Source organism: Strigops habroptila, chromosome Z (genome assembly GCF_004027225.2).
Source record: "Strigops habroptila isolate Jane chromosome Z, bStrHab1.2.pri, whole genome shotgun sequence".
Taxonomy (NCBI): Eukaryota; Metazoa; Chordata; class Aves; order Psittaciformes; family Psittacidae; genus Strigops; species Strigops habroptila.
Window position 1 is genome coordinate 79,847,731 of NC_044302.2, and position 21,882 is coordinate 79,869,612.

Here is a 21,882-nt window from a genome sequence, read left to right on the forward strand (position 1 = left end):
ATTTCATTATTTTATTATGATTTTGTATATACCCTTTGTTTAAACTGAGTATACCCACCAGAGGACTTTACTATGGATGATCTTTTTGCTGTCCTCCCTGTTGGAGATCCCCTGCTAGTAGTCAGAGTTCCAGGGAGACAACTCCTGGAAGCTTTTTAGAAGGAATTTTACAGATACCCAGCTCTGGATGGAAAGTCTGTAGAGTGATCATCCAGTCTGTTCTACATGTGTGTGAACATATTAGTTGTCTTAGACACTTAAAATGTTTCACACATTTTGACTTAATGCCGATAACAGTATAACAAACCAAAAACTGGGATAAAAACTTAGATACCTTTTATTTGGTGGTGTCTTTACATAGATGTTCAGTTCTGGACTGTTGGCGAGAAAAGTAACAGCTGCTGCCTCAAATACTCTTATAATTGTAGGATATTTGGTGCATATATGATCTTACTAATATTATTTTAAGAGCTGTGTCTTTTTTCTCTGCGTCTGGCTCTTACTGTATTGTTCTGAATGGTTCGTAAACTTGATTTATTCCTTTTTCTTATGAAGTATTTGTCTTCTTAACTTCCCGATTCCCTCAGGTAGCAGGAATAGAATTTGGACTTCATCCAGATGCAGAACCAGGGCACAGAACTGTAGGGGACTCAGTAAAAAAAATCAAGGACTGCATCTGAAGGAAAGCAAGATCTACCAACTTGGCATTAAGAAATACTTGGTTAATGTAAGTTGTCATATGTTTATCATTATTATTCAGGCTTTTGAAGCTTTATATATAACGTACAATCTGATTGATTGCCGAATTATGGAAGTATACTGGATTATAATTTGATTATTTTCCCTTTTTTCTCCATCAGTTTTCAGGCTTGTTATTTTCCTGATATTCCTATGTGTTTGATAATCATGCCTATCATTCTGCAGATTCAAAAACACAGATATCAAGCCTGTTTTTTAAACTCTCTTACTCTTCTTCTAGTAAAGTTCACACATGCAAATACTATCTTTGCATATTCAGATTAAGCATAGCTATTTGTAGCCACAGTCTCTCAGTCTTATTTGCATGCAAAATGTACAAGTTCAATCTGGAAGTTATTTAAGAAGTTAGCTCCAAGCAATTTCAACTCACTTTTCCACTGAAAAAAAATTCATACTAAACCAAAAATTGAATAGTTTTATTACTAATGCTTTTACAACCTTACAAATCAAAGTAATTCTGAAATAGGCATTTACACGTGTATATTTACAGAACTGTCATATATAAGAATGAGATTTTTTATTTCTCTCAGAGACTTGTTTTTTATGGTCATATTTTAATCATGGGAATTTGAACAATGCAAATAAAGCTATATGATACATGAAATACAAAACATTAGGACATTAATCTGTGGAAATTTTACCAGAATGCAGCTGGGAATAGGTAGGAAAGACCTGTGACAGCTGCTGAGTAACCAACCCTGGAAGTCCATAGAGCTGCTACTTGATAAATATGGTAATACTTCCTGCTTCAGAGATTATTCACAGTTGATCATTTTGGGGCGATTACTCCTGCAGGCATGAAGCGATAGGTTTCTGAAGGGACATGAAAATGGAGGAGGTAGAAAAGACTCTAAAGAGGTCAGACCCAGTTTTGAAATTCTAGTCTTTTGTAGAGAAGTGGATTTAAAACACAGAGGCTTTAGATTTAGCATATACGGCTTTCAAGGGACAAAAGCCTTTCTCATAAAGTCCCCTCTTTACCCTTACATAGAGTCTGTGACAAAATTATTTTTGGAGTATGTAGCTCTACTGATACATCCAGGCACTGCCACCATCTATCTCTTTTTCTTTCTGAGCCTCTCACAAACACCTCATAAACATTCATAAACATCTGGAGAGCGTAAAGATTGTACAACTCCATTTCCTCCAGGCAGAAGTTTTCTTGTAATGGGTTTTCCATGGTTACAAAACTGTGAATTAATTTAAAATTACTTCAGTACCAAAAAAAAAAAAGAAAAAGGCTTTAAAGGCAGCTAAGACTGTATGGTTATTGGAAGACCTCCTTCAGCTTCGGTATACCTGAGATTAAAGTGGGATACATGGATAGGACAAAGGGTAATGGGTTCAAACTTAAACAGGTGAAGTTCAGGTTAGATATAAGGAAGAAGTTCTTTACTGTGAAGGTGGTGAGGCACTGGAACAGTTTGCCCAAAGAAGTGGTAAATGTTCCATCCCTGGCAGTATTCCAGGCAAGGTTCGGCAACGTGTCTAGTGTGAGGCGTCCCTGCCCACGGCAGGGGGGTTGGAACTAGATGATCTAAAGGTCCTTTCCAACCCAAATCATTCTATGATTCTATGATTCTGTGATTTTAAAACCTGATTTACTTGGGTAGGTCTGAAAAATCCCGCCTAAGATTTTATTCTTTAGAGCCCTTTTTCTCAGTGATGTTCGAATAAAGCTGTTTCCTTCAAAACACTTATGAGAAGAGACGGATGGTGATCTAAGGAATTATTTAGATCACTGCAATACTAACTTAAAGGTCTTCTCTGTAAGAGACTTCTGCCATCTATTCATGACCCTTACAGGCCGAAACATATTCTTTTCATACCAATAAACTATGCCTCTGTCCCAATTTCGAAATGCAGAAGTAAAAGCTAAAATGAAGGAACTTACTTACAGGCAGTTCAAGACAGTGAGTAAAATCATTTTAATAGTCCAGAAAGCAGTTCTCTTCTAGTCAAAGACATATAAAATGCTCAAGAAGTAAGGCATTATTCTTTGTCACTTCAATGAACAGTTTATAGCAAGTCTAATAGTGGCTTACCTTGTACCTTGCTCAATTTTTCCTGCAGCCAAAGGACTGTGGATAAAATGCTGTATTTCATTTGTATCATATGTCTCACCTTGTGAACTTGCAATTATGGCTTTAATTTAGCATATTTATTCCTTCGTAGACAGGAAATTAAGAATATGGTGAATGGTTTTTAAACTGTACAGAGAGATAGAGAAGTCACTTAGTAGTAGATGCAATAAGAAATACATTTTAATCTCCTCCAGAATAGGATAGGGAAGTCTACCTGACATTATGGGATAAGTACCTGTTACATACTTTTGATTCTAAGAATGGTGTGAAAAGCAAAGATAGTTGAAACCATTTTCATAGATCTAAATTACATAAGCCAGACAAAGAGTTACATGCTCCTATGAATGGTGCTGGAAAGCATAAAAAAAGTCTGTCTCAAAGCATTAACATTAGCTAAAACCAAAGTAATTTATAACCCCATGTCTGTAAAAAAAAAATAAAATTCTGTTGGGAGTAGATGGCTTTGTTTTGAGAAAGTATGAAGGAAATCAGGTCAAAGCCACAGAACAAAACCTAGAAACACTATTAGCATTCCACAATGGAGAGTTCAAGATAACGCAATGATGATCTAATTTCTGATGAGAGTAGATGTCTCAAAGTTCAGCGAGAAACAGAAGTTCCTCTTCTAAATCTTTTCTTTCACTATTCTTCCTTAGGTTCACTGTCTGTGACTCTTTATCTCCATACAGCTGTGTGAATTGCTTTATTCTCATTTTTTCTCTGAAAAGCCAATGAAAAAATGTAACCTTTTTTTCTGCTGGACCTACTCCTAGCACAAGCATCTTTTGATGGGTAACAAAAGCGGCCTAATTGATGTATTCCTTACCTTTCCTTATTGATCCTGCTCCAGCAGGAATTTTTGGTGCAGCAAAGACTCATCCTATTCACTGCCTGTTGAAAGCTAATATAACTCCCACATTACTTTAAATGGCTCATGAGAACAGTGGGCTGGGGCTCTCTAATGGGCTTCATGATACATGCATACCGGTCAAGCCAGATTATTCTAACTCTTTGAATCCCATACTGGCTCCCTCATGATCACCACATCATATTTAATGACATCATCGTTTTCCTCACAGAGAAAATAATACTAATAAAAAAAATTACTCTTTTTCATGATTTTCAAACTATTCAAATTCACTGATGACCTTCTTTTATTGCAATAATAGATCATCATATTCACTTTGCACAATAAGAGTACTGTTCTTAGCCTGTAGATCAGCAGGAGTTTTTAATCTATTAGTTTATTATAAAATTTTTTGAATTTGCCACAGGCCTTTGAAGAAAGCACAGTTATAAAAACATCAGTAAATGCAGTGTCTGGCATAGAACGAAAGATTTGTCACATTTCCCAGAAAATGAACACTCATGACAACTCAGAATGGTGAGAGAGGAGGGTTTGCACATGTTCCCATGGCTCTCAGAAAGGACTGCAGCAGCTCTGCCTCTGACTGAATGTGATAAACAGCATCAAGCCTAATACAGTACCTAAAAACTGCATCTTGTATAAACTGGTAAGGTTGAACAGCAATTTCTCAATGAACACTCAGCATAATTACGTTAAGTGCTATTTTGCATTTTCTTTACATTAAAGTTGAAAAGTTTCATTATTATAAACATTTATTTGAGATACATATATATTTTTGCACTCATCCATTATCTGACAAGAGAAACATATTTTCTTGGGTTTTTTAGAGGTTTTTAAAAACTTGAGAAACAAATGTTCAGATATTTAGTAACTGACTTTTGCTGATGGCTTTATTAAACAGTTTTTTCCTATTCTTCCTTAATATTATTGACTGCACTAATTGAAAGTAGTAGTATGTATAAATTTGTTTATAATATTAAATTAGCAATATATTTACCAATATAATAATAAATGAGAACTCTTCTGGTTTCCAATATAAAAATAACTAGCACGCTCATAATAATACTTACATACGTTACAGTAACGATTGCAGGAGGATGCTTAGATAAATAGTATAAATTAACACAGAAAGGGAAAGCATTTATTCCAATACATCATAGATCATAGAGTCATAGTACCGTTTGGGTTGGAAGGGACCACAAACACCATCTAGTTCCAGCCCCCCTGCCATGGGCAGGGACACCTTCCACTACACCAGGTTGCTCCAAGCCCCGTCCAACCTGGCCTTGAACACTGACAGGGATGGGGCAGCCACAGCTTCTCTGGGCAATCTGTGTCAGTGCCTCACCATCCTCACATTAGTGAATTTCTTCCTAATATGTAAACTAAACCTACCCTCTCCCAGTTTAAAGCCATTCCCCCTTGTCCTGTGTCTACATGCCCTTTTAAGAAGTTCCTCTCCAGATTTCTTGTAGGCCCCCTTTCAGCACTGGGAGCTGCTCTAAGGTCTCCCAGGAGCCTTCTCTTCTCCAGGCTGAACCAGCCCAGCTCTCTCAACCTGTGTTCATAGGAGAGTAGCTCCAGCCCTCTGAGCACCTTTGTAGCCTCCTCTGGATTTGCTCCAACAGATCGTCAAGTTAGGCATTTACCAAGGGAACTAAAATTCAAAATAGGATTTAGACAGAATTCCCTCTATCTAGAAAAGGCTAAATGCAGGAGAACGGGATTCACAATGTCATATACTGACTGGGGGAAAAACTAAAACTGAAAGGTATATCCAAGACCAGCATTTGCCTCTTATCCCCTTCACCCATATACCCCCAACTAAAGCATGTAACTTGAAGATATAGTTTCTGTGAAACAGGAACTTAGAAACTCCATCTTCTGCACTTAACAATGTATTTAAGTTCAGATAGAATCATAGACTCATTTAGGCTGTATAAGGTGTTTAAGATCATCAAGTCCAATTGTAATATAGTAGCCTTCTTTCACTTGACAGTAGAGTGTTGCTGCCCTCTCATATGCCTATGCAATCATCTAGTGCTTAGGGCAGTTGCTGTCAAACAGGGGAATTTTGGTGCTAGGATGATGTTTAAACCCTTTTCCTGGAAGTGCTCTGGTAACTGATCTGTAGAAAAAGACTACCGTGATCAGTGATAAGCACATGTATCATTATGCATAACAGATACTGTTGTTCTAAGGGGACTTAGGTGTCCAGTACCTTTGGAGAGTATAGGCCTAAACCATTCCCCATTACAGTTCCTTCCTGGGAATATATGAGAAATATTTGGAGAGGTGCAGTCACTCATTTTCCATGTTTTTAACAGTCACCAAGAGCCTGCTCTGGCACTGTATGGGCAGTTTGCAGTGTCATCTGACCATGCTCCCTGCCATCTGTACGACTTCTGACGCCAAGTGGTAGTGAATACAGCCAGCTATGCTGGCTCTAGTCCGTGTGAGGATTCCTGCACTACAAGGGGAGCAGAGCACAGCAATTTCAGATGTAGTATGGCTGTTGCAGCAGGTGCAGAAAAAGGCCTAGTGAGAGAATGGATTTGGCCATAACACTAGGTTATAAACAAGAGGCTGGTGGGTAACTTTCATTGCTGCATCAGGACTTCATCCTCACCTGTTTGGAAGACTGTCTTTTCTACAGCTTGAGATTTTCTCCTTCATGTCCTTGATTATTACTGTCTAAAATGTCAGTCATTTCAATACCTTTTTTTTTTCACTCATCATGTATCACAGTTGTGCTGTTTTTCTAAAATAATGCTGAATTATTGTGTTTTTCAGAGAGAGAGTTCAAAAGTCTTTAGTAGCATCCCCTTGTACAAAAAAAGTTGAATGACTGCTGTGATCACATTCCTGATCACTGATGATCTTGACTCAGGTTTGTGCAATAACTACTGGATTGGTTTACTTATATTTGTTAAAAAGCTTAGACATGAAATAAACTCATCTTTCCTGTGAGTAAAAAAACCCAGAAAAATGTTTCATAAATCACATTGTGATTTATATTTTGTTGCCTGAACCAATTTGCTATTATCTGCACTATTTAAAGGTTTTCTCCTTTTCCTGCTCATGGTCCTTACCTAAGCAGTACTTGGAGGCTAGTGGGAATCTTCCAGTCTGATCTTTCAGTCTGATCTTCCAGTCTCCTTCTGATCAGTGGGTCACACACAAATGCTGAAAAATTTCTAATATTAAACTTCCTGTAAAGCAGTACATGCTAAATCAGCTTTTTTTTTTTTTTTTCTCCCTTTAAATCAGTGAAGAATTGTTAGTATCTATGCAAGCCATGCATGTGTAATTTGGCTGTCATTTGATTTAAATTATGGTAATAACGATAATTTAGTTACTGTTGCCAAAACATGCGCTAACCTGTTGGATTAACACTGTAGTACTTGCATTTAGATGTCATCTTGTTCTTGTAAAAGTGCCTTTCACTTGAAAAACTCTAAATGCTTTGCACATTGAGCATTGTTGCTACTAGAATCTGCATGGAAAATGGAAGTTCTGAAGAACTAGGTTTTAGAAATCAAAAATGATGAGAATTTGACCTGTAAATCACATTGTAAATCATACTGAAAATAAGGCATTTTAGGAATAATAGATAAGCAACGACAGGGTATCTTGATTTTATGCTATTATTATCACTATGCTATATTCCCATTTTAAGCAGAATTAAAGAAAAATAGCAGCATAGCATGGTAATTTAATGCCATTATGTCTTTTTTTGTAGTTTAGAATTTAAGTCACAGTCTAGATGACAAATAAAAATGAGTTTAGGAGCCTTAACTCCTAGGTGAGTATAATACAAAACTATCAGACAATTTTGTAGGTCATGCAATTGCTGTTCAAGTAAAATTGCACTATATGCATTGGAAAAATCTATGACCATATAGCTAATTATTAACTTCTATGTTAATTTAATTCAGAATTCTTTAAAAAGATAAAAAGAAGGGTCCGGTTCTTTAAAATGGAACAAAATAAGCCTATAAATTGACTGTACATTAACTTCTTGCAAACATTCTCTGCTTGGTAAGATATAAAAGAAAATTAGCATATTCTTCCTCCCCTGAAGTCTAATTCAAATTATTTTAGAAGTAGTTTAACTTCTGACAGCTGAAATGCATACATTAACTAGCTAGAGCCATCTGCAAGGCAAACACATTCTTACCTCATATGTTTCTAATTGGAACGTGTTATCTTTCAGGCACCATCAGATGCCATGCTATGCCTGGTAATGAGTTCTGGATTCATGTACATCCCCACGGATTTATAATCTGCATGGATTTACAACAGGGTTTTGTGAAATTCAGTTATTTTCACACTTTGATTGTAAGTCTAAACAATATTTCTTGGGTAGCACCCTAATTATAAGAAGTTAATACCCCTAAACCTCAGATTATTTTAGGGAGATTTGGATTATATAGGATTCTTTAAAGTATTATTTTTCACTTTTCATTGAACAGGATGATCATCTAGATTTTTATGTCAATATCTAACATCCTTTATTTTATACAGATAATATAGAAAGGCTACATAAGACTTCCCTTCTGCTCATTGTGCATTTCATTGACCAGCTCAGAAACACTGGAGTACATTACATAATTAGCATTTTAATACTTTTTTTTTTTGATGGCAGAGTAAAAATTATTTTAAATAATGAATTTTTAGTGCTGTATCAGTATCAAATGACTTACCATGATCTTTTTATTGGTTGCATTTACTTTTTCTGCTTCATCGTCTTGTTTGAGGATAAAAGATTACATATGGAGTATATTTTAAGCGATTGCCTGATTACATTTTAATGCCTTTCTGGAAATGTAGAAATATTTCAACTGAATGTTGAAAATGTTTGATGGAAAATGAAATACATTATTATCAATTATATCAATTGTATCTAATGAAAAACCCAAATACAGTGACTGCAGTTTTTTCATCCTAAAACCAAATTGTAACTTTAAATGAACCATCACCAGTACAGTATCATAGTGACACATAACACTTGTATAACATCAATCTAGAAATCATGGGAACAGTTTTATTTCACTTGTTAATTAGTATTGAGGTGCTGAGGATGTGAAGCTGAAGGAGTCTTTCCAAATTTTATATAGTAGAACAGACATTAAGAATGTGGTTGACGTAAGGCAGCATTGCTGAAGAGTGCCTGAGGAGTATTGGGTTAGGATATGCTGTAGCACTGAGTCTAGAATATCTTTCAAACTCAAAACCTACTTAGGTAAGTAGACAGCAGATACTGACTGTTGCTACAATATTAAAGTGCTAACAGATATATCTGAAATTACAAAAAATCCTGTTCAGAGTTTCAGGGCAGTGTGTCACTCATGTCTCAGTGCATGAACTGACTGAAATGGAAGATCAGCCCCAAAGGGCAAAGAGTAATGAAAAATAATAGCACATCATCTTGTCTCCTTTGGGTAGAGTTCAGCAGTCACAACTCAAAAAAACTTAAGAAAACTGGCAATATTCAGGAATGTTTTAACGAAGAAGAAAGAGAAAATCAATGATGTCTGCTATCAGACGCTCTGGATAACTCCCAACGACCTGTATGGGACACCTGGGCAATAGAGGATAAAAGCTGATGCTGAAGTGCCAGTGGAGTCTGTGTATCCAAATAAGTAGAAAGTGTCTTGTGTAGCATTCAAAGGGCAAGATAAAGACACCTGGTTTCCTACCTAACTCTGTCCTGCTGAAAGCTTTTCCTTGAGAAGGGATCCCTGAGATTTTTGTTCTATAGTGTCAATCTGCCGACTTGCCCAGAAACATTCCTCAGATTAGAATTTTTAGTTTATTCAGCATATTTTCTCCAATGCGTATCACAGATGAAGTTTGCCCTTTAGAATCTGTAAAAACCCAATTTTAGGGAACCACAATACGAAATACACATACCTTCAGCCTTCTTTTAGGAACACTGTATTTTTTAAAAATAAGAAATCACTTTGTAAAAATATAATAAAGCAAAAAGCGAAATATCCTAAATTAAAGATTACATTTTAGGGTATAACTTCCACAGCACACTGCAAAGTACTTTCAAATAGGATTGCAACTTAATGCCTTACCAAAATGTAGAAACATTCAAACAAAAAAATGCTAGATGGAAAATTAAATAGATTATTAACTTATTTTTAACTTTTTTAAACAAAGTTATTTCATTAAATTCATTTTGAGACCATGTATTTTCCAGGATTACATTACAGCAGCAAAGAAATCCTAACATGTCTATGACACTGTAAACTATGAGGCTTAGTTTACTTTCAGTCACAGGGTAATCAAAGGGAAGTAAATATAAAGTTTGAACTTGCTTGTGCCGCAAGAATTTCTGAAAACTAATTTGAAAAAATGCATCAGAAAATGTTTTACAGTAATGAAAATGTTTGTAAGACACAAATCCAGTTGCAGATATATATGAGAAACTAGATCTTTACAATGATGGTTCTTACGGGTTCTGCTCAGACCTGGATCACTGCTGAAGTCCACCATAAGTAGGTGTATCTAAGGTTTACCAGTCTTTGGTTCCCAACGTAAGAAATCTTAAAGAACTATTTTAGAGAAAGGTGATTTTCAGTTCTGCATCAGGCCCCTTTAGAAGGAAGGCCTAATGCTGGGAATGCAAACTGAGGCACCCAAAATTAGGAGGTGTTTTTGGAAATTTGAATTCAAACCTTTACCTGTAAAAAATCCAGACTTTAGATGATTTCTGACAGAAGCTGACTGTTTCCTGGGAAGTACTGAAACAAATAAAAGGCTGCTAGTATGAAAAGAGTTAATCACAGTAGTAAAAAATTCGACAAGCCCTAGCTGCTCCCCAAGCAGGTACAGAACAGGCAGGGTAACAAAAAAGACATTGATTGAAAAAAATATTAAAATTTGATTCCACCATGCAAAATCTAATGAAATGACTGCAAAATACTACAAACAACTCAAATTTTATTGCAAACATTTTAATACTACTGTAGATAAGAAAGACAAGCAGATCAGAGCAGGATCAATTTAACCAGAACATTGCTTACAAAGGATCTGCTCTTGATCCCACAGATACTGACAGCATATTACAGGCAGACTTCAAGAAAAAACAGATCTAAGCCTTCAAATTGTTACTGTATTTTTACAAAAGTATGTATCTCAAAAAAGCAATAAAGAAAAAAAAAAAAAGTACCACCCACTCTATGCTTTTTTTTCCCATGGAGTATGTCTCCCAGAGTTGCAACAGTCTTCATTATGCATATTTGTAATCCTTTAAAATTAATTGTCTCCTGGAAAACCAATATAAAATAAAAGAATATAGTCCAAGAAACAGTTTAGGATTTGAAGAAAGGTAGAGTTACACAGTTAGAAATGCCACACAAAATTGTCACACCTACTAAATTTAGGAAAGTGCAGCCACCCTCTTACGAATTCTTGCTGTACAAAAGGGGCCAATATTACATTGGACTTTTTACTCTCCTTTGTTGCCTTTTTCAGAATAAAACCATGGTAACATGCTGTTAAAAATTATTTGAGTATCTCTTTCTTATATAATTAGTTAGTACCTATATTATGTTTCTTACATCTCAATATATTTTAGAATATTTTACATAAGGATACTGTTTTATCCAATGTTCCAGTTAAATAACTTCAAATTACATTGTTACTGGAATTTCAGACTATGTCAGCTAAGTTAAAGTAATTTCTCATGACATCTTTTTTAGTATTTTCTGAGATCAAAAGGTAGAAGTAATTTCAACTTCACTGGTGAATCAGTCCTTCTCTTTGCTGAGATAGGAGCAGTAAATTCATAAAATTAGAGACAAATGAAAATTGCAGTTAAAATCCCAGTCCTGGCACAGATGAGAAAGGTGTTCAAAATGACTGATAATATTTCAGCATACAAACCTACACATATGCATACAGCAAACATGAGCCTACGACCTAAAAACCCTAGCTTTTAAAAGACTTGTTTGTATTAATATAAAGAGGGAAAATCACCTAATGCTTTAATGCAATCTTAAAGCTTTTAAAATGTTACGCCTAATGCCACCAGTAATAGAGCCAATCACCTTTAGGTAGAGACAAAGTAACTAGATATACTGTAATTACAGAAAATGCATTACTGTCACAAACATGACTGTGTGGTGATGGTGAATTTCAATTGTTATATCTCTGTAAATTCACATATATTTAAAAAGACGGCAAGAAATATTTAGTCTAATTAGTGTAGTTAGACTTGTAATTTTTAATTCTATACATATATTCTCAAAGAGATTATTTTATGTAGCCTGTAATAAAACTAAATATTAGTAGCTGATTTACTGCTGTTTTTCAGGTTAAGTGAAAAGTTTCTGGTCCTAATCCCTTTATAGCCTATAAGAGATTGACCATATTGGCCCTGCTTCAGTAAAGAAGCATAAGCACATGCTTAATGAAATCCCCAAATTCATTCCATCACATTTGGCAGATGGCACCTTCCACAACACATTTCTCCTTGTTCTTTGCTAGAACAGGGGAGTACACCACCTACTGAAAAAACACAGGTCTCCCACACAAATCCTGATACCAGATACGCATATATACTCACATGCTTTTCAAGATGAAACCACATTGTACCTTGCAGGGTCATGCCCTTAGAAATAAAAATGGCTTTGTATCTTCCTGAAAAGTAAGCCTCTGGTACTATTCTTTAGCATCTTTTTCCCACAATAGTTTCTAATATCCTTTTTATAATTTAATAGATGCTCTTTCACTTTCATTTGAAAATACTGTGTAAAGCAGCAAGTATACAATGATTGCCGAACTGGCTGCAGTTTGGTACTGTAACTCAGCAATCTATATATAGAGTAACTATAAAGTGCTTTAGAATTGTTTCACATGAAAGGTGCAAATAAATACTGTGTCCTCTTATGTGATCTCCCTGGAGATGCATAGTCCTGGTGAGCTCACACTTAAGAGTATCCCCAAATTGTTACAGCAATTCAATAATGGTACTGATCTCTTACACTGGAGAATGCTTCTTTCTCCAATATTTACTGGGTTAGTGTCTTACATCATTATAGCCAGCAGGCCTGCTGCTTGTCCTCCATTAGCTGTCTTGCTGGACTCAAACACATCCATCTGGATGGGTAAGAAAAGGTGCAGTGCTACTCTGGGAATCTGCACAAAAACGGTCCCTTTAATGTGCAGGACATGGGGTTGTTTGTTGATTCCTTCTGATTGCCATTTGCTGAAATACAAACTGTCAGCACACTGTGCAGAATCACTTCTTTTTTTGGTTAATAGGCTCAAAATTTCAGGCACTGAGTACAGCACATCTCCACAGTAGAATGCTGACAGGTCTACCAATTGTCAAAATCAGGATCTGGGTTATACTGTTGAAATAGCTCTGACAAATACCTGTTAATGCATGGTCCAGCACTGCTTAATAATCCCCTGCTCCCAAAAGATCTGACTATAAATGGGAAGCATATTTATTGCTTTTAGGTATGAGGAATTGAAGTACCAATGAGCGAGCAAAGTGTGTCAACACAGAGTCAAACCCCAAAATGACTCTATGGATCATATTCTTTTGTAGTAGACAGAATCCCCCTAAGAACAAGCAGTATTCCATATTTCTACGGAGTAATTATTTTATACATTAGGAGTAAATCCTGTTCCCACCAAAATCAAGGCAAAACTCCCACTGAATGAAGTACAATCTAGAAGTCACATTATACTTGGAACCAAACTCAAGTACTTTCTCACACATAGCAGAAGTATTAAACAGCCTCACAGCATGCTTGATGCAGTCTATTACAATTCTGAATTATAAAAATGCAATATCAAACATTTGCCGCCTTTGAGTTTTTTCTATTCACGTTATTGTCGCTCACATGACTGCTTTTTTCCATAGCTGTGACTATTACAGACTAAAGGGGAAAAAGAAATAACAAAGAAAACAGAACACAATAAATCCTATTACCCAGTTGACTGAATAAATGTAGATTATCACCATGTCCATATCAAACCGCCATACACGGCTATCATCCTCAAAGTCCATGTAGTCCATTCTGTGAGCAGCATGTGGGAAATGCCTCCTTGTTACAGTATCTGAACGTCTTTGAAAACCTGCTGAAAAACAAACTAGGAGATAAAAATCTGTATAAAAGCAATGAGATTGAGTAAAAAAAAAAGTTAACCTTGACAAGATTGAATTTACTTCAAAAATGCTCATTTCAAAACTTACACCAATTTCCAACCTGTTATTTTTCTTAATTTCTTTTCTAACACTTTTAAAGTATTATTGTCAATTAGAAACCTAGATTTATGTTATTATGTTCTAATTCTAAAATTTAATTTGCAAATGGCATTACTAATGCTGTATCATTCACTTTGCCTTTTACACATGAATTTTAGTGTATATATTGTACTCTCTGGAGGCTCTGAGTCAAGACTGCTACTGTGCTTTCTTTTTATTTATTTCTATACTTAACGTAAATATAAAACAAAATGCTAGAGGCTGTTTTTTGATCAACAGGGATAATCAGGGAATTATGCAAACATGTAGCTACATTAGTTTTAACTTGTTAGTCATCGTCTTCTAGAAGATTTGGGCAAATATTATCCCTGATTTGTACATTTGCAACTCATCTTAAGCAAACCTGCATTGAGTTTATGATAGATCAGACTCTGTAATGTAATCATTATATACTGAAGAACAACATTTTCAGTTTAGGAAACTGGCTTTTCTCTAATTGCTCTTCCTATAGAAAACCACAGAAAAATTGTTGGTGCTGTATTAAAGGTATGTATACAATCAGGAACTGCTTACTATACACCATATGTAATCCCTATGGCTTCCCTGAGTGTGAGTAAAGCTACTACATATATATTTATATTCTGTGGCTGAAGTAGTGTCTTTTTTACCATCTGTAAATTGATGAAGCTTCAGCTGAAAATGTCAACAGTAGCATTATTATGTAAACTGAATTCTAGGATTTAACAGAGGCTAACAAAGAAAAAGAACTGAAGTATATTACCAAACTTCTGTAAAGTACTGAAACCAAGGATCAGATTTAGAAACCCTGTATGATCATGCACAAATGTTACTGCAGACTCTCTGTTCCACACTGCGACTATTGTCTTTCATAAATTCTGACATGAAAAGTACCTTCAGACGTCTATCTCTCGAGCTACAACGCAAATAAGCTATGTCTCTACATTATGATTCTAGCCATCTGCGGATAACAACTGAGAGTTGTAGAGTTCCTCAAAAACTGTACAGCAACATGGAGTAGAGGTCTGCATTATGAAACAGAAGAGCTGAGGGAGCTTCAAATTACTTCTGATGTATTTACTCCTTTTTTAAAAAGAAACCCTATCTTATTTGGTGAACACAGTGCCTAAACACTTTCTACATGAGCATGTATTTGTTAAAACAAATTTTACTTAACTTTTTTGTGCATGCCTGTGTTGCTATATTCTGAGCAAGAACTTCCACTCCAATCACATGAATATGCATGCACAGTTCCAGCAGAGTCTGGCAGGCTGTTAGTGAAAACTTGTTACTAGATAACAAAAACAATGTGTGCAAGTCACACTTTTATACCCACCAAAGCGTGCAAATCAAAAAGGATTTTCACCAAAGCATCAATAGACACATCTGTTACGCGTGTCCCTGCCAAAGTTTTTGCAACCTCCTGTTGAGGTACTAGCAATACTCAAAATAAAAGTACAAACAATCTGAGATATTCTCCCATTATTGTAAATTGACTGACCTCATTTTGCTATGACTAAAGAATATAAGAGATGGAAAATTTTACTCTAAAAATGTGCCCAAATGAATAATAAGCAAGCTATAATAACCATTTACATTTTAAGTGTTCATGTAAAATTAAAATACCCTAAAACAAGTGTTCTTAGGTAATCAGATGTACCAAGGTCATTTTGATATAGTCTCTTCTTTCTGATTATGAGCTGCAGCATAGAGAGCTACTGAAAGACTACAAGAAAAAAGGCAAGTACAGACTGACGCCTTCCCATATGTGCGCTTGCAGGAACCAGCAACTTAGGACCCCAGTGATTTGGAAGCTGTGCTCAGAACAGTGTCTTAAAAAGGCATTGATATGGTTTTCTTTCTGTCTATGTGTCTCTGCCTGCTTTTGAACCAGATCTCATTGCCTCCACTGACTGAGCTTTGTGTCCCTTGGTGGAGGAGTCTTACAACAAATAAATTTACTTCCTTTCAGGTGAAACTAAACCAGAAGATAAGCTTTAAGAGCTCTTATATGTTCCAGTAATACAATTCAACCACTAATGGGCATTCAGCCCTTGGGACTCGAAGTAACTTGCCCCTGTCTCTAAAATCCAAATGTGGACAGCTGGCCCTCAGCATCAATTGCTTTGCCCTATCTATTATGGCTGATATCATTGCTAATGCAAGAATGCCTCTGAGAGATAGCCAACAATCTTTTGTAAAACATCTTTATGCCATTCACAATTTTACAGACCTCTTTCAGCTGTCTTGTGTAATATCCTTTTAAAAGAAAAAACTTGTAAATTTCCTCTGTATGGAAAAGCTTCCATACTTCAGATCATCTTTTCCACATTACGCTTCACCCTGCTTTATCCTTCTTTGAGATGATGTAATTAAAATTATATGCAAAATTGGAGATGTGGTATCACCACAAATCTAGACAATGACATAATGTTTTCCATTTTGCTACGATCCTAATAATTCCTGCTTACCTTTTGGCTATGGCTGTGCATTGGAATGTTTTCAGAAAACTAATCACAGTATTACACAGACCTCTTCTCTTGAGTGGCAGTAGCTAATTTACAGCTTATCATAGCCAGTATTACGTATTATGGAGATTGCATAGCCTCTGTGGGCATCTGCTCCACCACTTGACTGTCCTCATAGTGAAAGTGTTTTTCTTACTTGCAGTCTGAACCTCTCATATCCATTATCACTCATCCTCCTGACAGGCACCATTGTGAACAGCTGGTCTCTCCTATTGGTGGTCTCCTGATAGGTATGGTAAGGCTGCCTAGAGATCCTCCCCAAAAAGCCTACTCTTCTCCCGACTGAACAAGCCAGTTCCCTCTGCCTTTCCTCGCAAGTCAGGTTGCTCCAGGACCCTGAGCATCCTGATGTCCCTCCACTAAACCTTCATAAATTTACTCAATTTAAACCTGCTTCAATTTACCCAATTTACTAACACCTTTCCTGTATTGGGGTGAAGGGGAGTGGGGGGTGGAGGGGGCAAAATTGCAGTATTTTAGTTGTCTGCTGAGTAGCAGTGGATAAAAACTTTCCTCATCTACTGCTATTCATACATCATGCTCTTGTTCATAAAGCCCTGGATGCTGTTGGCTGCTTTTGCCGCCAGGGCACCCTGCCAGCTCATGTGCAGCTTGCTCTCCATCAGGACGTGCAGGTCCTTTCCAGAGAGCTGCTCCTCACACTGTCAGTGCCCAGCCTGCCTCATTGCCAGGGCCTGTCTCATTGCCTATCTCAGTTCCCAGGTGCGGGACTCCTTGCTGAATTTCATAAGGTTCCTTTTAGCACATTTCTCCAGCCTGTCTAGGTTTCTATGAGTGACAACCCTGTTGCTGAGTTTGTCAACCTGTCCTCCCATTTATTGTCCTCTTCAGACCTGATGAAAGTGCATTCTGTTGTCTCCTTGAGGTTGCTGACCAAGAAAACTGTTAGCTGTCAAGTTCATATTTACTATAATCAATGAACTGAATAATTCAGTATTGCTAATAAACTTGATCAAGCTGTATATGTATTACTTTTTCACATCACATACGAATCTTCTGAACTTTGCAGACTCCTGTGGGATTCCAACAACAATTGCTAGACGCTCTTTCACATCATATTTTCCATCTTCTACATTGGTCTGTTTATGTGTGCTGCTGAAAGGGGTTTTTATCTATTGAAACACCTGCTTTACTGTTTCAGCACTTTTCTCCAGCCTGTCTTGAACTCTGAATAGCAGCCCTGCCACTAAGTCTACCAACCAGTCCTTCAATTTGTTGTCATTTGGAGACCTGATGATAGCATGCAGAAATAGGCCAAAATTTCACAGCATTCTGTACTTTTTTCAAGGATACATTTTTTTATAATGCTTTCACAAACAAGGTATCATCCCAAACTTCTTGCATAAACACCAGCCTTCTCCCATATGCACATCACATGGCATCACGTTCTGGTTATGCTAATGCAATAGCTAAATTACAAGATTTGCTAGTTAAAATTAGCTATGAGAGCGGTATTTCCAACAAAGAAAAAAGCATATATTGCTAGAGAGGTTTATGAGGATGATGGCACTTAGTCTGTGTGAATGCCTGCAAGCATGTCCCATTGACTCCTGATTTCATGTACAAAGCTCTAATGCAGCCTCAAGCCCTCCACCAAACTTCAGTCCTCAAAGCATCCAGTTCCTTCCCCGATCCAAGGCCACTGAACCCAATCAACATCCTTCTCAGGTCTAGAGTTTTAGCATTTCTCCTGCTCGCACATGAAAAGCTTGAACTTCTCTGCCCTCCTCCCTCAGATATATCAGCTCCACACACTTATTGTTTCAGAAGGCAAAATCTCATCTTTTTCCTAGAGAAAGCCCTCAAATTCCAAACTCCTTTTGCCCCAGAATGCACACCAGAACCTCCAGCTTTCCTATGCTAAAGCTTCTACCATCATCTTTCAAGGCCTTTCTCACTGTGAAGTTCAATCACCTTCCCAAACCTCCCTCACAATCCTACTTCTTCCTACCTTCCTCTTACTTATCCTGCTCTTTGAATATTTCTCTGCTCTTGCTCTTCTGATTTCACCATGGGCTCTCACTGGCCGCCAGCACCCTATACTCATGTGTGACTAAACTTATATGGTGGCCTAAACGTCTCTCCATTCCTTTTCCATCCCCAGAATCCATGTCCTACTTTCATGCTAGCAGTTGAGCTTTAGAAAAGCTAGGTGTACAATGTACTTAAGCTGGACATAATCTTATCTAAACCAATTTTTATACTCACTATTTTTGCCTCTGTGAAATAATTTAAATTTCTTTCAATCACAATATTTACACTTGACAAAAATATCTGACAACTTTACTCTGGGTAGGAAATGAAGATGTGATAATTTTCCATTCAAGTCAGCTCACTGGATTTCTGTGCAGATTATTTATAATTGAAGTTTTTGCATGTCTTCACCAGCAAGAGCTCCAGCCATACCGCCCAAGTCACAGAAGGCAAGGACAGGGATTGGGAGAATGAAGAACCACCTTCTGTAGGAGAAGATCAGGTTTGAGATCATCTAAGGAACCTGAAGGTGCACAAGTCCATGGGGTCTGAGGAGATGCATCCATGAGTCCTGAGGGAATTGGTGGATGTCATTATCTATCATGTTTGAGAAGTCATGGCAGTCTGGTGAAGTTCCCACTGACTGGAAAAGGGGAAACATAACCCTCATTTTTAAGAAGGGAAAAAAGGAAGACTGGGGAATTACAGGCCAGGCAGTCTCACCTCAGTACCTGGCAAGATCATAGAGCAGATCCTCCTGGAAACTATGTGAAGGCACATGGACAATAAGGAGGTGGTTGGTGACAGACAACATGGCTTCACTAAGGGCAAATAGTGCCTAACAAATTTGGTGGCTTTCTGTGATGGGGCCATGAAATTGGTGGATAAGGGATGTCATCTACCTGGGCTTGTGCAAGGCATTTGACACTGTCCTGCATGACACACTTGCCTCTAAATTGGAGAGGCGTTGATTTGATGGATGGAACACTTGGTGGATATGGAATTGGCTGCATGGTTGCACTCAAGAGTTCTGGTGAATAGCTTGATGTCCAAATGGATATGGGTGACGAGTGATATTCCTCAGGGGTCGGTGTTGGGACTGATCCTGTTCAACATCTTTGTCAGCAACATGGACAGTTGGAATGAGTGTGCCCTCAGCAAGTTTGCTGATGACACCAAGCTGTGTGGTACAGTTGATATGCTGGAGGGAAGGGATGCCCATCCGGAGGGACCTTGACATGGTTGAGAGGTGGGCCTGTGCAAACCTCATGAAGCTAAACGTAGCAAAGTGCAAGGTCCTACACCTGTGTTGGGACAATGCCAAGTACAACTACAGGCTGGGCAGAGACTATATTTAGAGCAGTCCTGAGGAGAAGGACTTGGAGATATTGACTTACATGAAGCTCAACGTGAACCGTCAGTGTGCGTTCGCAGCCCAGAAACCAGCTGTATCCTGGGCTGCACCAAAGGAAGTCTGGCCAGCAGGTCAAGCGAGGTCGAGCTCTGCTCTCATGATACTCCACTGGAGCACTGTGTCCAGCTCTGCAGCCCCAACATAGAAGTCCATGGACCTCCTTGCACAAGTCCAGAGGATGCCATGAAGATGCTCAGAGGGCTGGATCACCTCTCCTATGAAGACAGGCTGAGAGAGTTGGGCTTGTTCAGCCTGGAGAAGAGAAGGCTCTGGGGAGACCTTAGAGCAGCTTCCAGTGCCTTAAGGGGGCCTACAAGAATTCTGGAAAGGGCATGTAGTGGTAGGACAAGGGGGAATGGTTTTAAACTGAAAGAGATTACGCATTTGGAAGAAATTCTTTGCTGGAAGAGTGGTGAGACACTGGAACAGGCCGCCCAGAGAAGCTGTGCCTGCTCCATCCTTAGAAGTGTTCAAGGTCAGCTTGTTTGGGGCTTTGAGCAACCTGGTCTAATGGAAGGTGCCCCTGCCCATGGCAGAGGGGTTTGGAACTAGGTGATCTTTAAGGCCACTCCCAACTCAAACCATCCTATGGTTCTATGATTCTATAAACTCATCAAAGACTCACACTATTTGAAAAGAAAACAAGAGAAAGCTTTAAAAGTGAAAGACAAAATCCATAAACCCACACTAAACGTCAGCATACGCATTTTACATTGAGCATTTTGCATAACTAACATTTTCACTAATTTATTAAATATGAAATCTATTTACCAATTTATGAGCAATATTCAATGATTACTTGTGCCCACTTCCTCTCACAAATTCAAAGCAAAACTAGAACAACTTGTGTTTTCTGTCTTGGGCTGTTTATTTCCCTGGAAGAATCAAGAAACAAGAGGACTGTGGGAAGGCTGAATGAGTTTAGAAAACATACTCTGTCCAAACATCTGTGATGATTATTCTATAATTATCAATAGTCACAAATACAAGCTAATTGGCCAGTTTAAGTGCTGGGATGCATACTAAACCAGGAATAAACAATCTCACATTTCACAATGTAAACGTCTTTTGTCTGTGGAAGCCATGAAGCCAGTCTGCAAGCAGATCTATTTTTTTTTTTTTTTTAAGTAACCAAGTGAATTATTTGTCTGCTTTTTCTTTCCTTCACTAAACCATAACACACTAAGTACAAAATAGGTAGGACATCATATTACAGCTTTAAAAAATGAGTTATAGCAAAACCTACTCTCTTATTTTAAACCCACTTTATTTCAAAATTCAATTAAGGCTGATGAAATAAAAAAAAAATATACAGATGATATAAAAATAATATACAGCAATTGAAATGCATGTCTTTGTTTTTCACGGTGCAAACTAGCTTTGTGAATAAATGAAACATTGGCTTCTATAATTGCCCTCCCCTTCACCATACCTGTTGTGGCTGTGATCCATATAGCTGTGCTGACTGGTGTCATAGAATCATAGAGTAGTTTGGGTTGGAAGGGACCCTCAAAGGTCATCTAGACCAACCCCCCCTGCAATAAGCAGGGGCATCTTCAACTAGCTCAGAATCACATCCAGCCTGGCCTTGAATGTCTCCAGGGATGGCACATCCACCACCTCTCTGGGCAACCTGTGCCAGTGTTTTACCACCCTCACTGTAAAAATTTCTTTTTCATGTCCATCCTGAATCTCCCCAAAGCCACCACCCCTCGTCCTATTGCAACAGGAAATGAAGCTTCATGGTCTCCATGTAAGATCATGTCATGGATCTAAATGCAGAGTTTTCATATATTCCAGACTGTAAAATAGCTTTCTTTAATTTTAAAGGCAAGTTAATTTGTATATTGATGACATACATATTATAGTTACAGCAATTTTCATACATTTGTCTTTAAGATGGGGATTTGCAATCACTTTTGTTCACATATAGATAAACTCTATTTTAACAGTGAATTTAACTTGTGGACAACTTCACTCCT

The 21,882-nt window shown here is 37.5% G+C and overlaps 1 protein-coding gene across 3 annotated transcripts in view; it reads right to left on the reverse strand.

The window, feature by feature from the left end:
• Nucleotides 1–5,061: 5,061 nt before the first annotated feature.
• RNF180 (ring finger protein 180) overlaps nucleotides 5,062–21,882 on the reverse strand; it is a 72,568-nt gene continuing 55,747 nt past the window's right edge. The window contains exon 7 of one of the 3 annotated variants that reach the window (XM_030471113.1): nucleotides 5,062–13,815. In XM_030471113.1, the coding sequence (XP_030326973.1) occupies nucleotides 13,610–13,815 (206 nt within the window). In that variant the 3' untranslated portion in view covers nucleotides 5,062–13,609. Of the gene's footprint in view, nucleotides 13,819–21,882 lie in introns of all 3 variants that reach the window. The other 2 variants (XM_030471111.1, XM_030471112.1) reach the window with 2 other exon arrangements.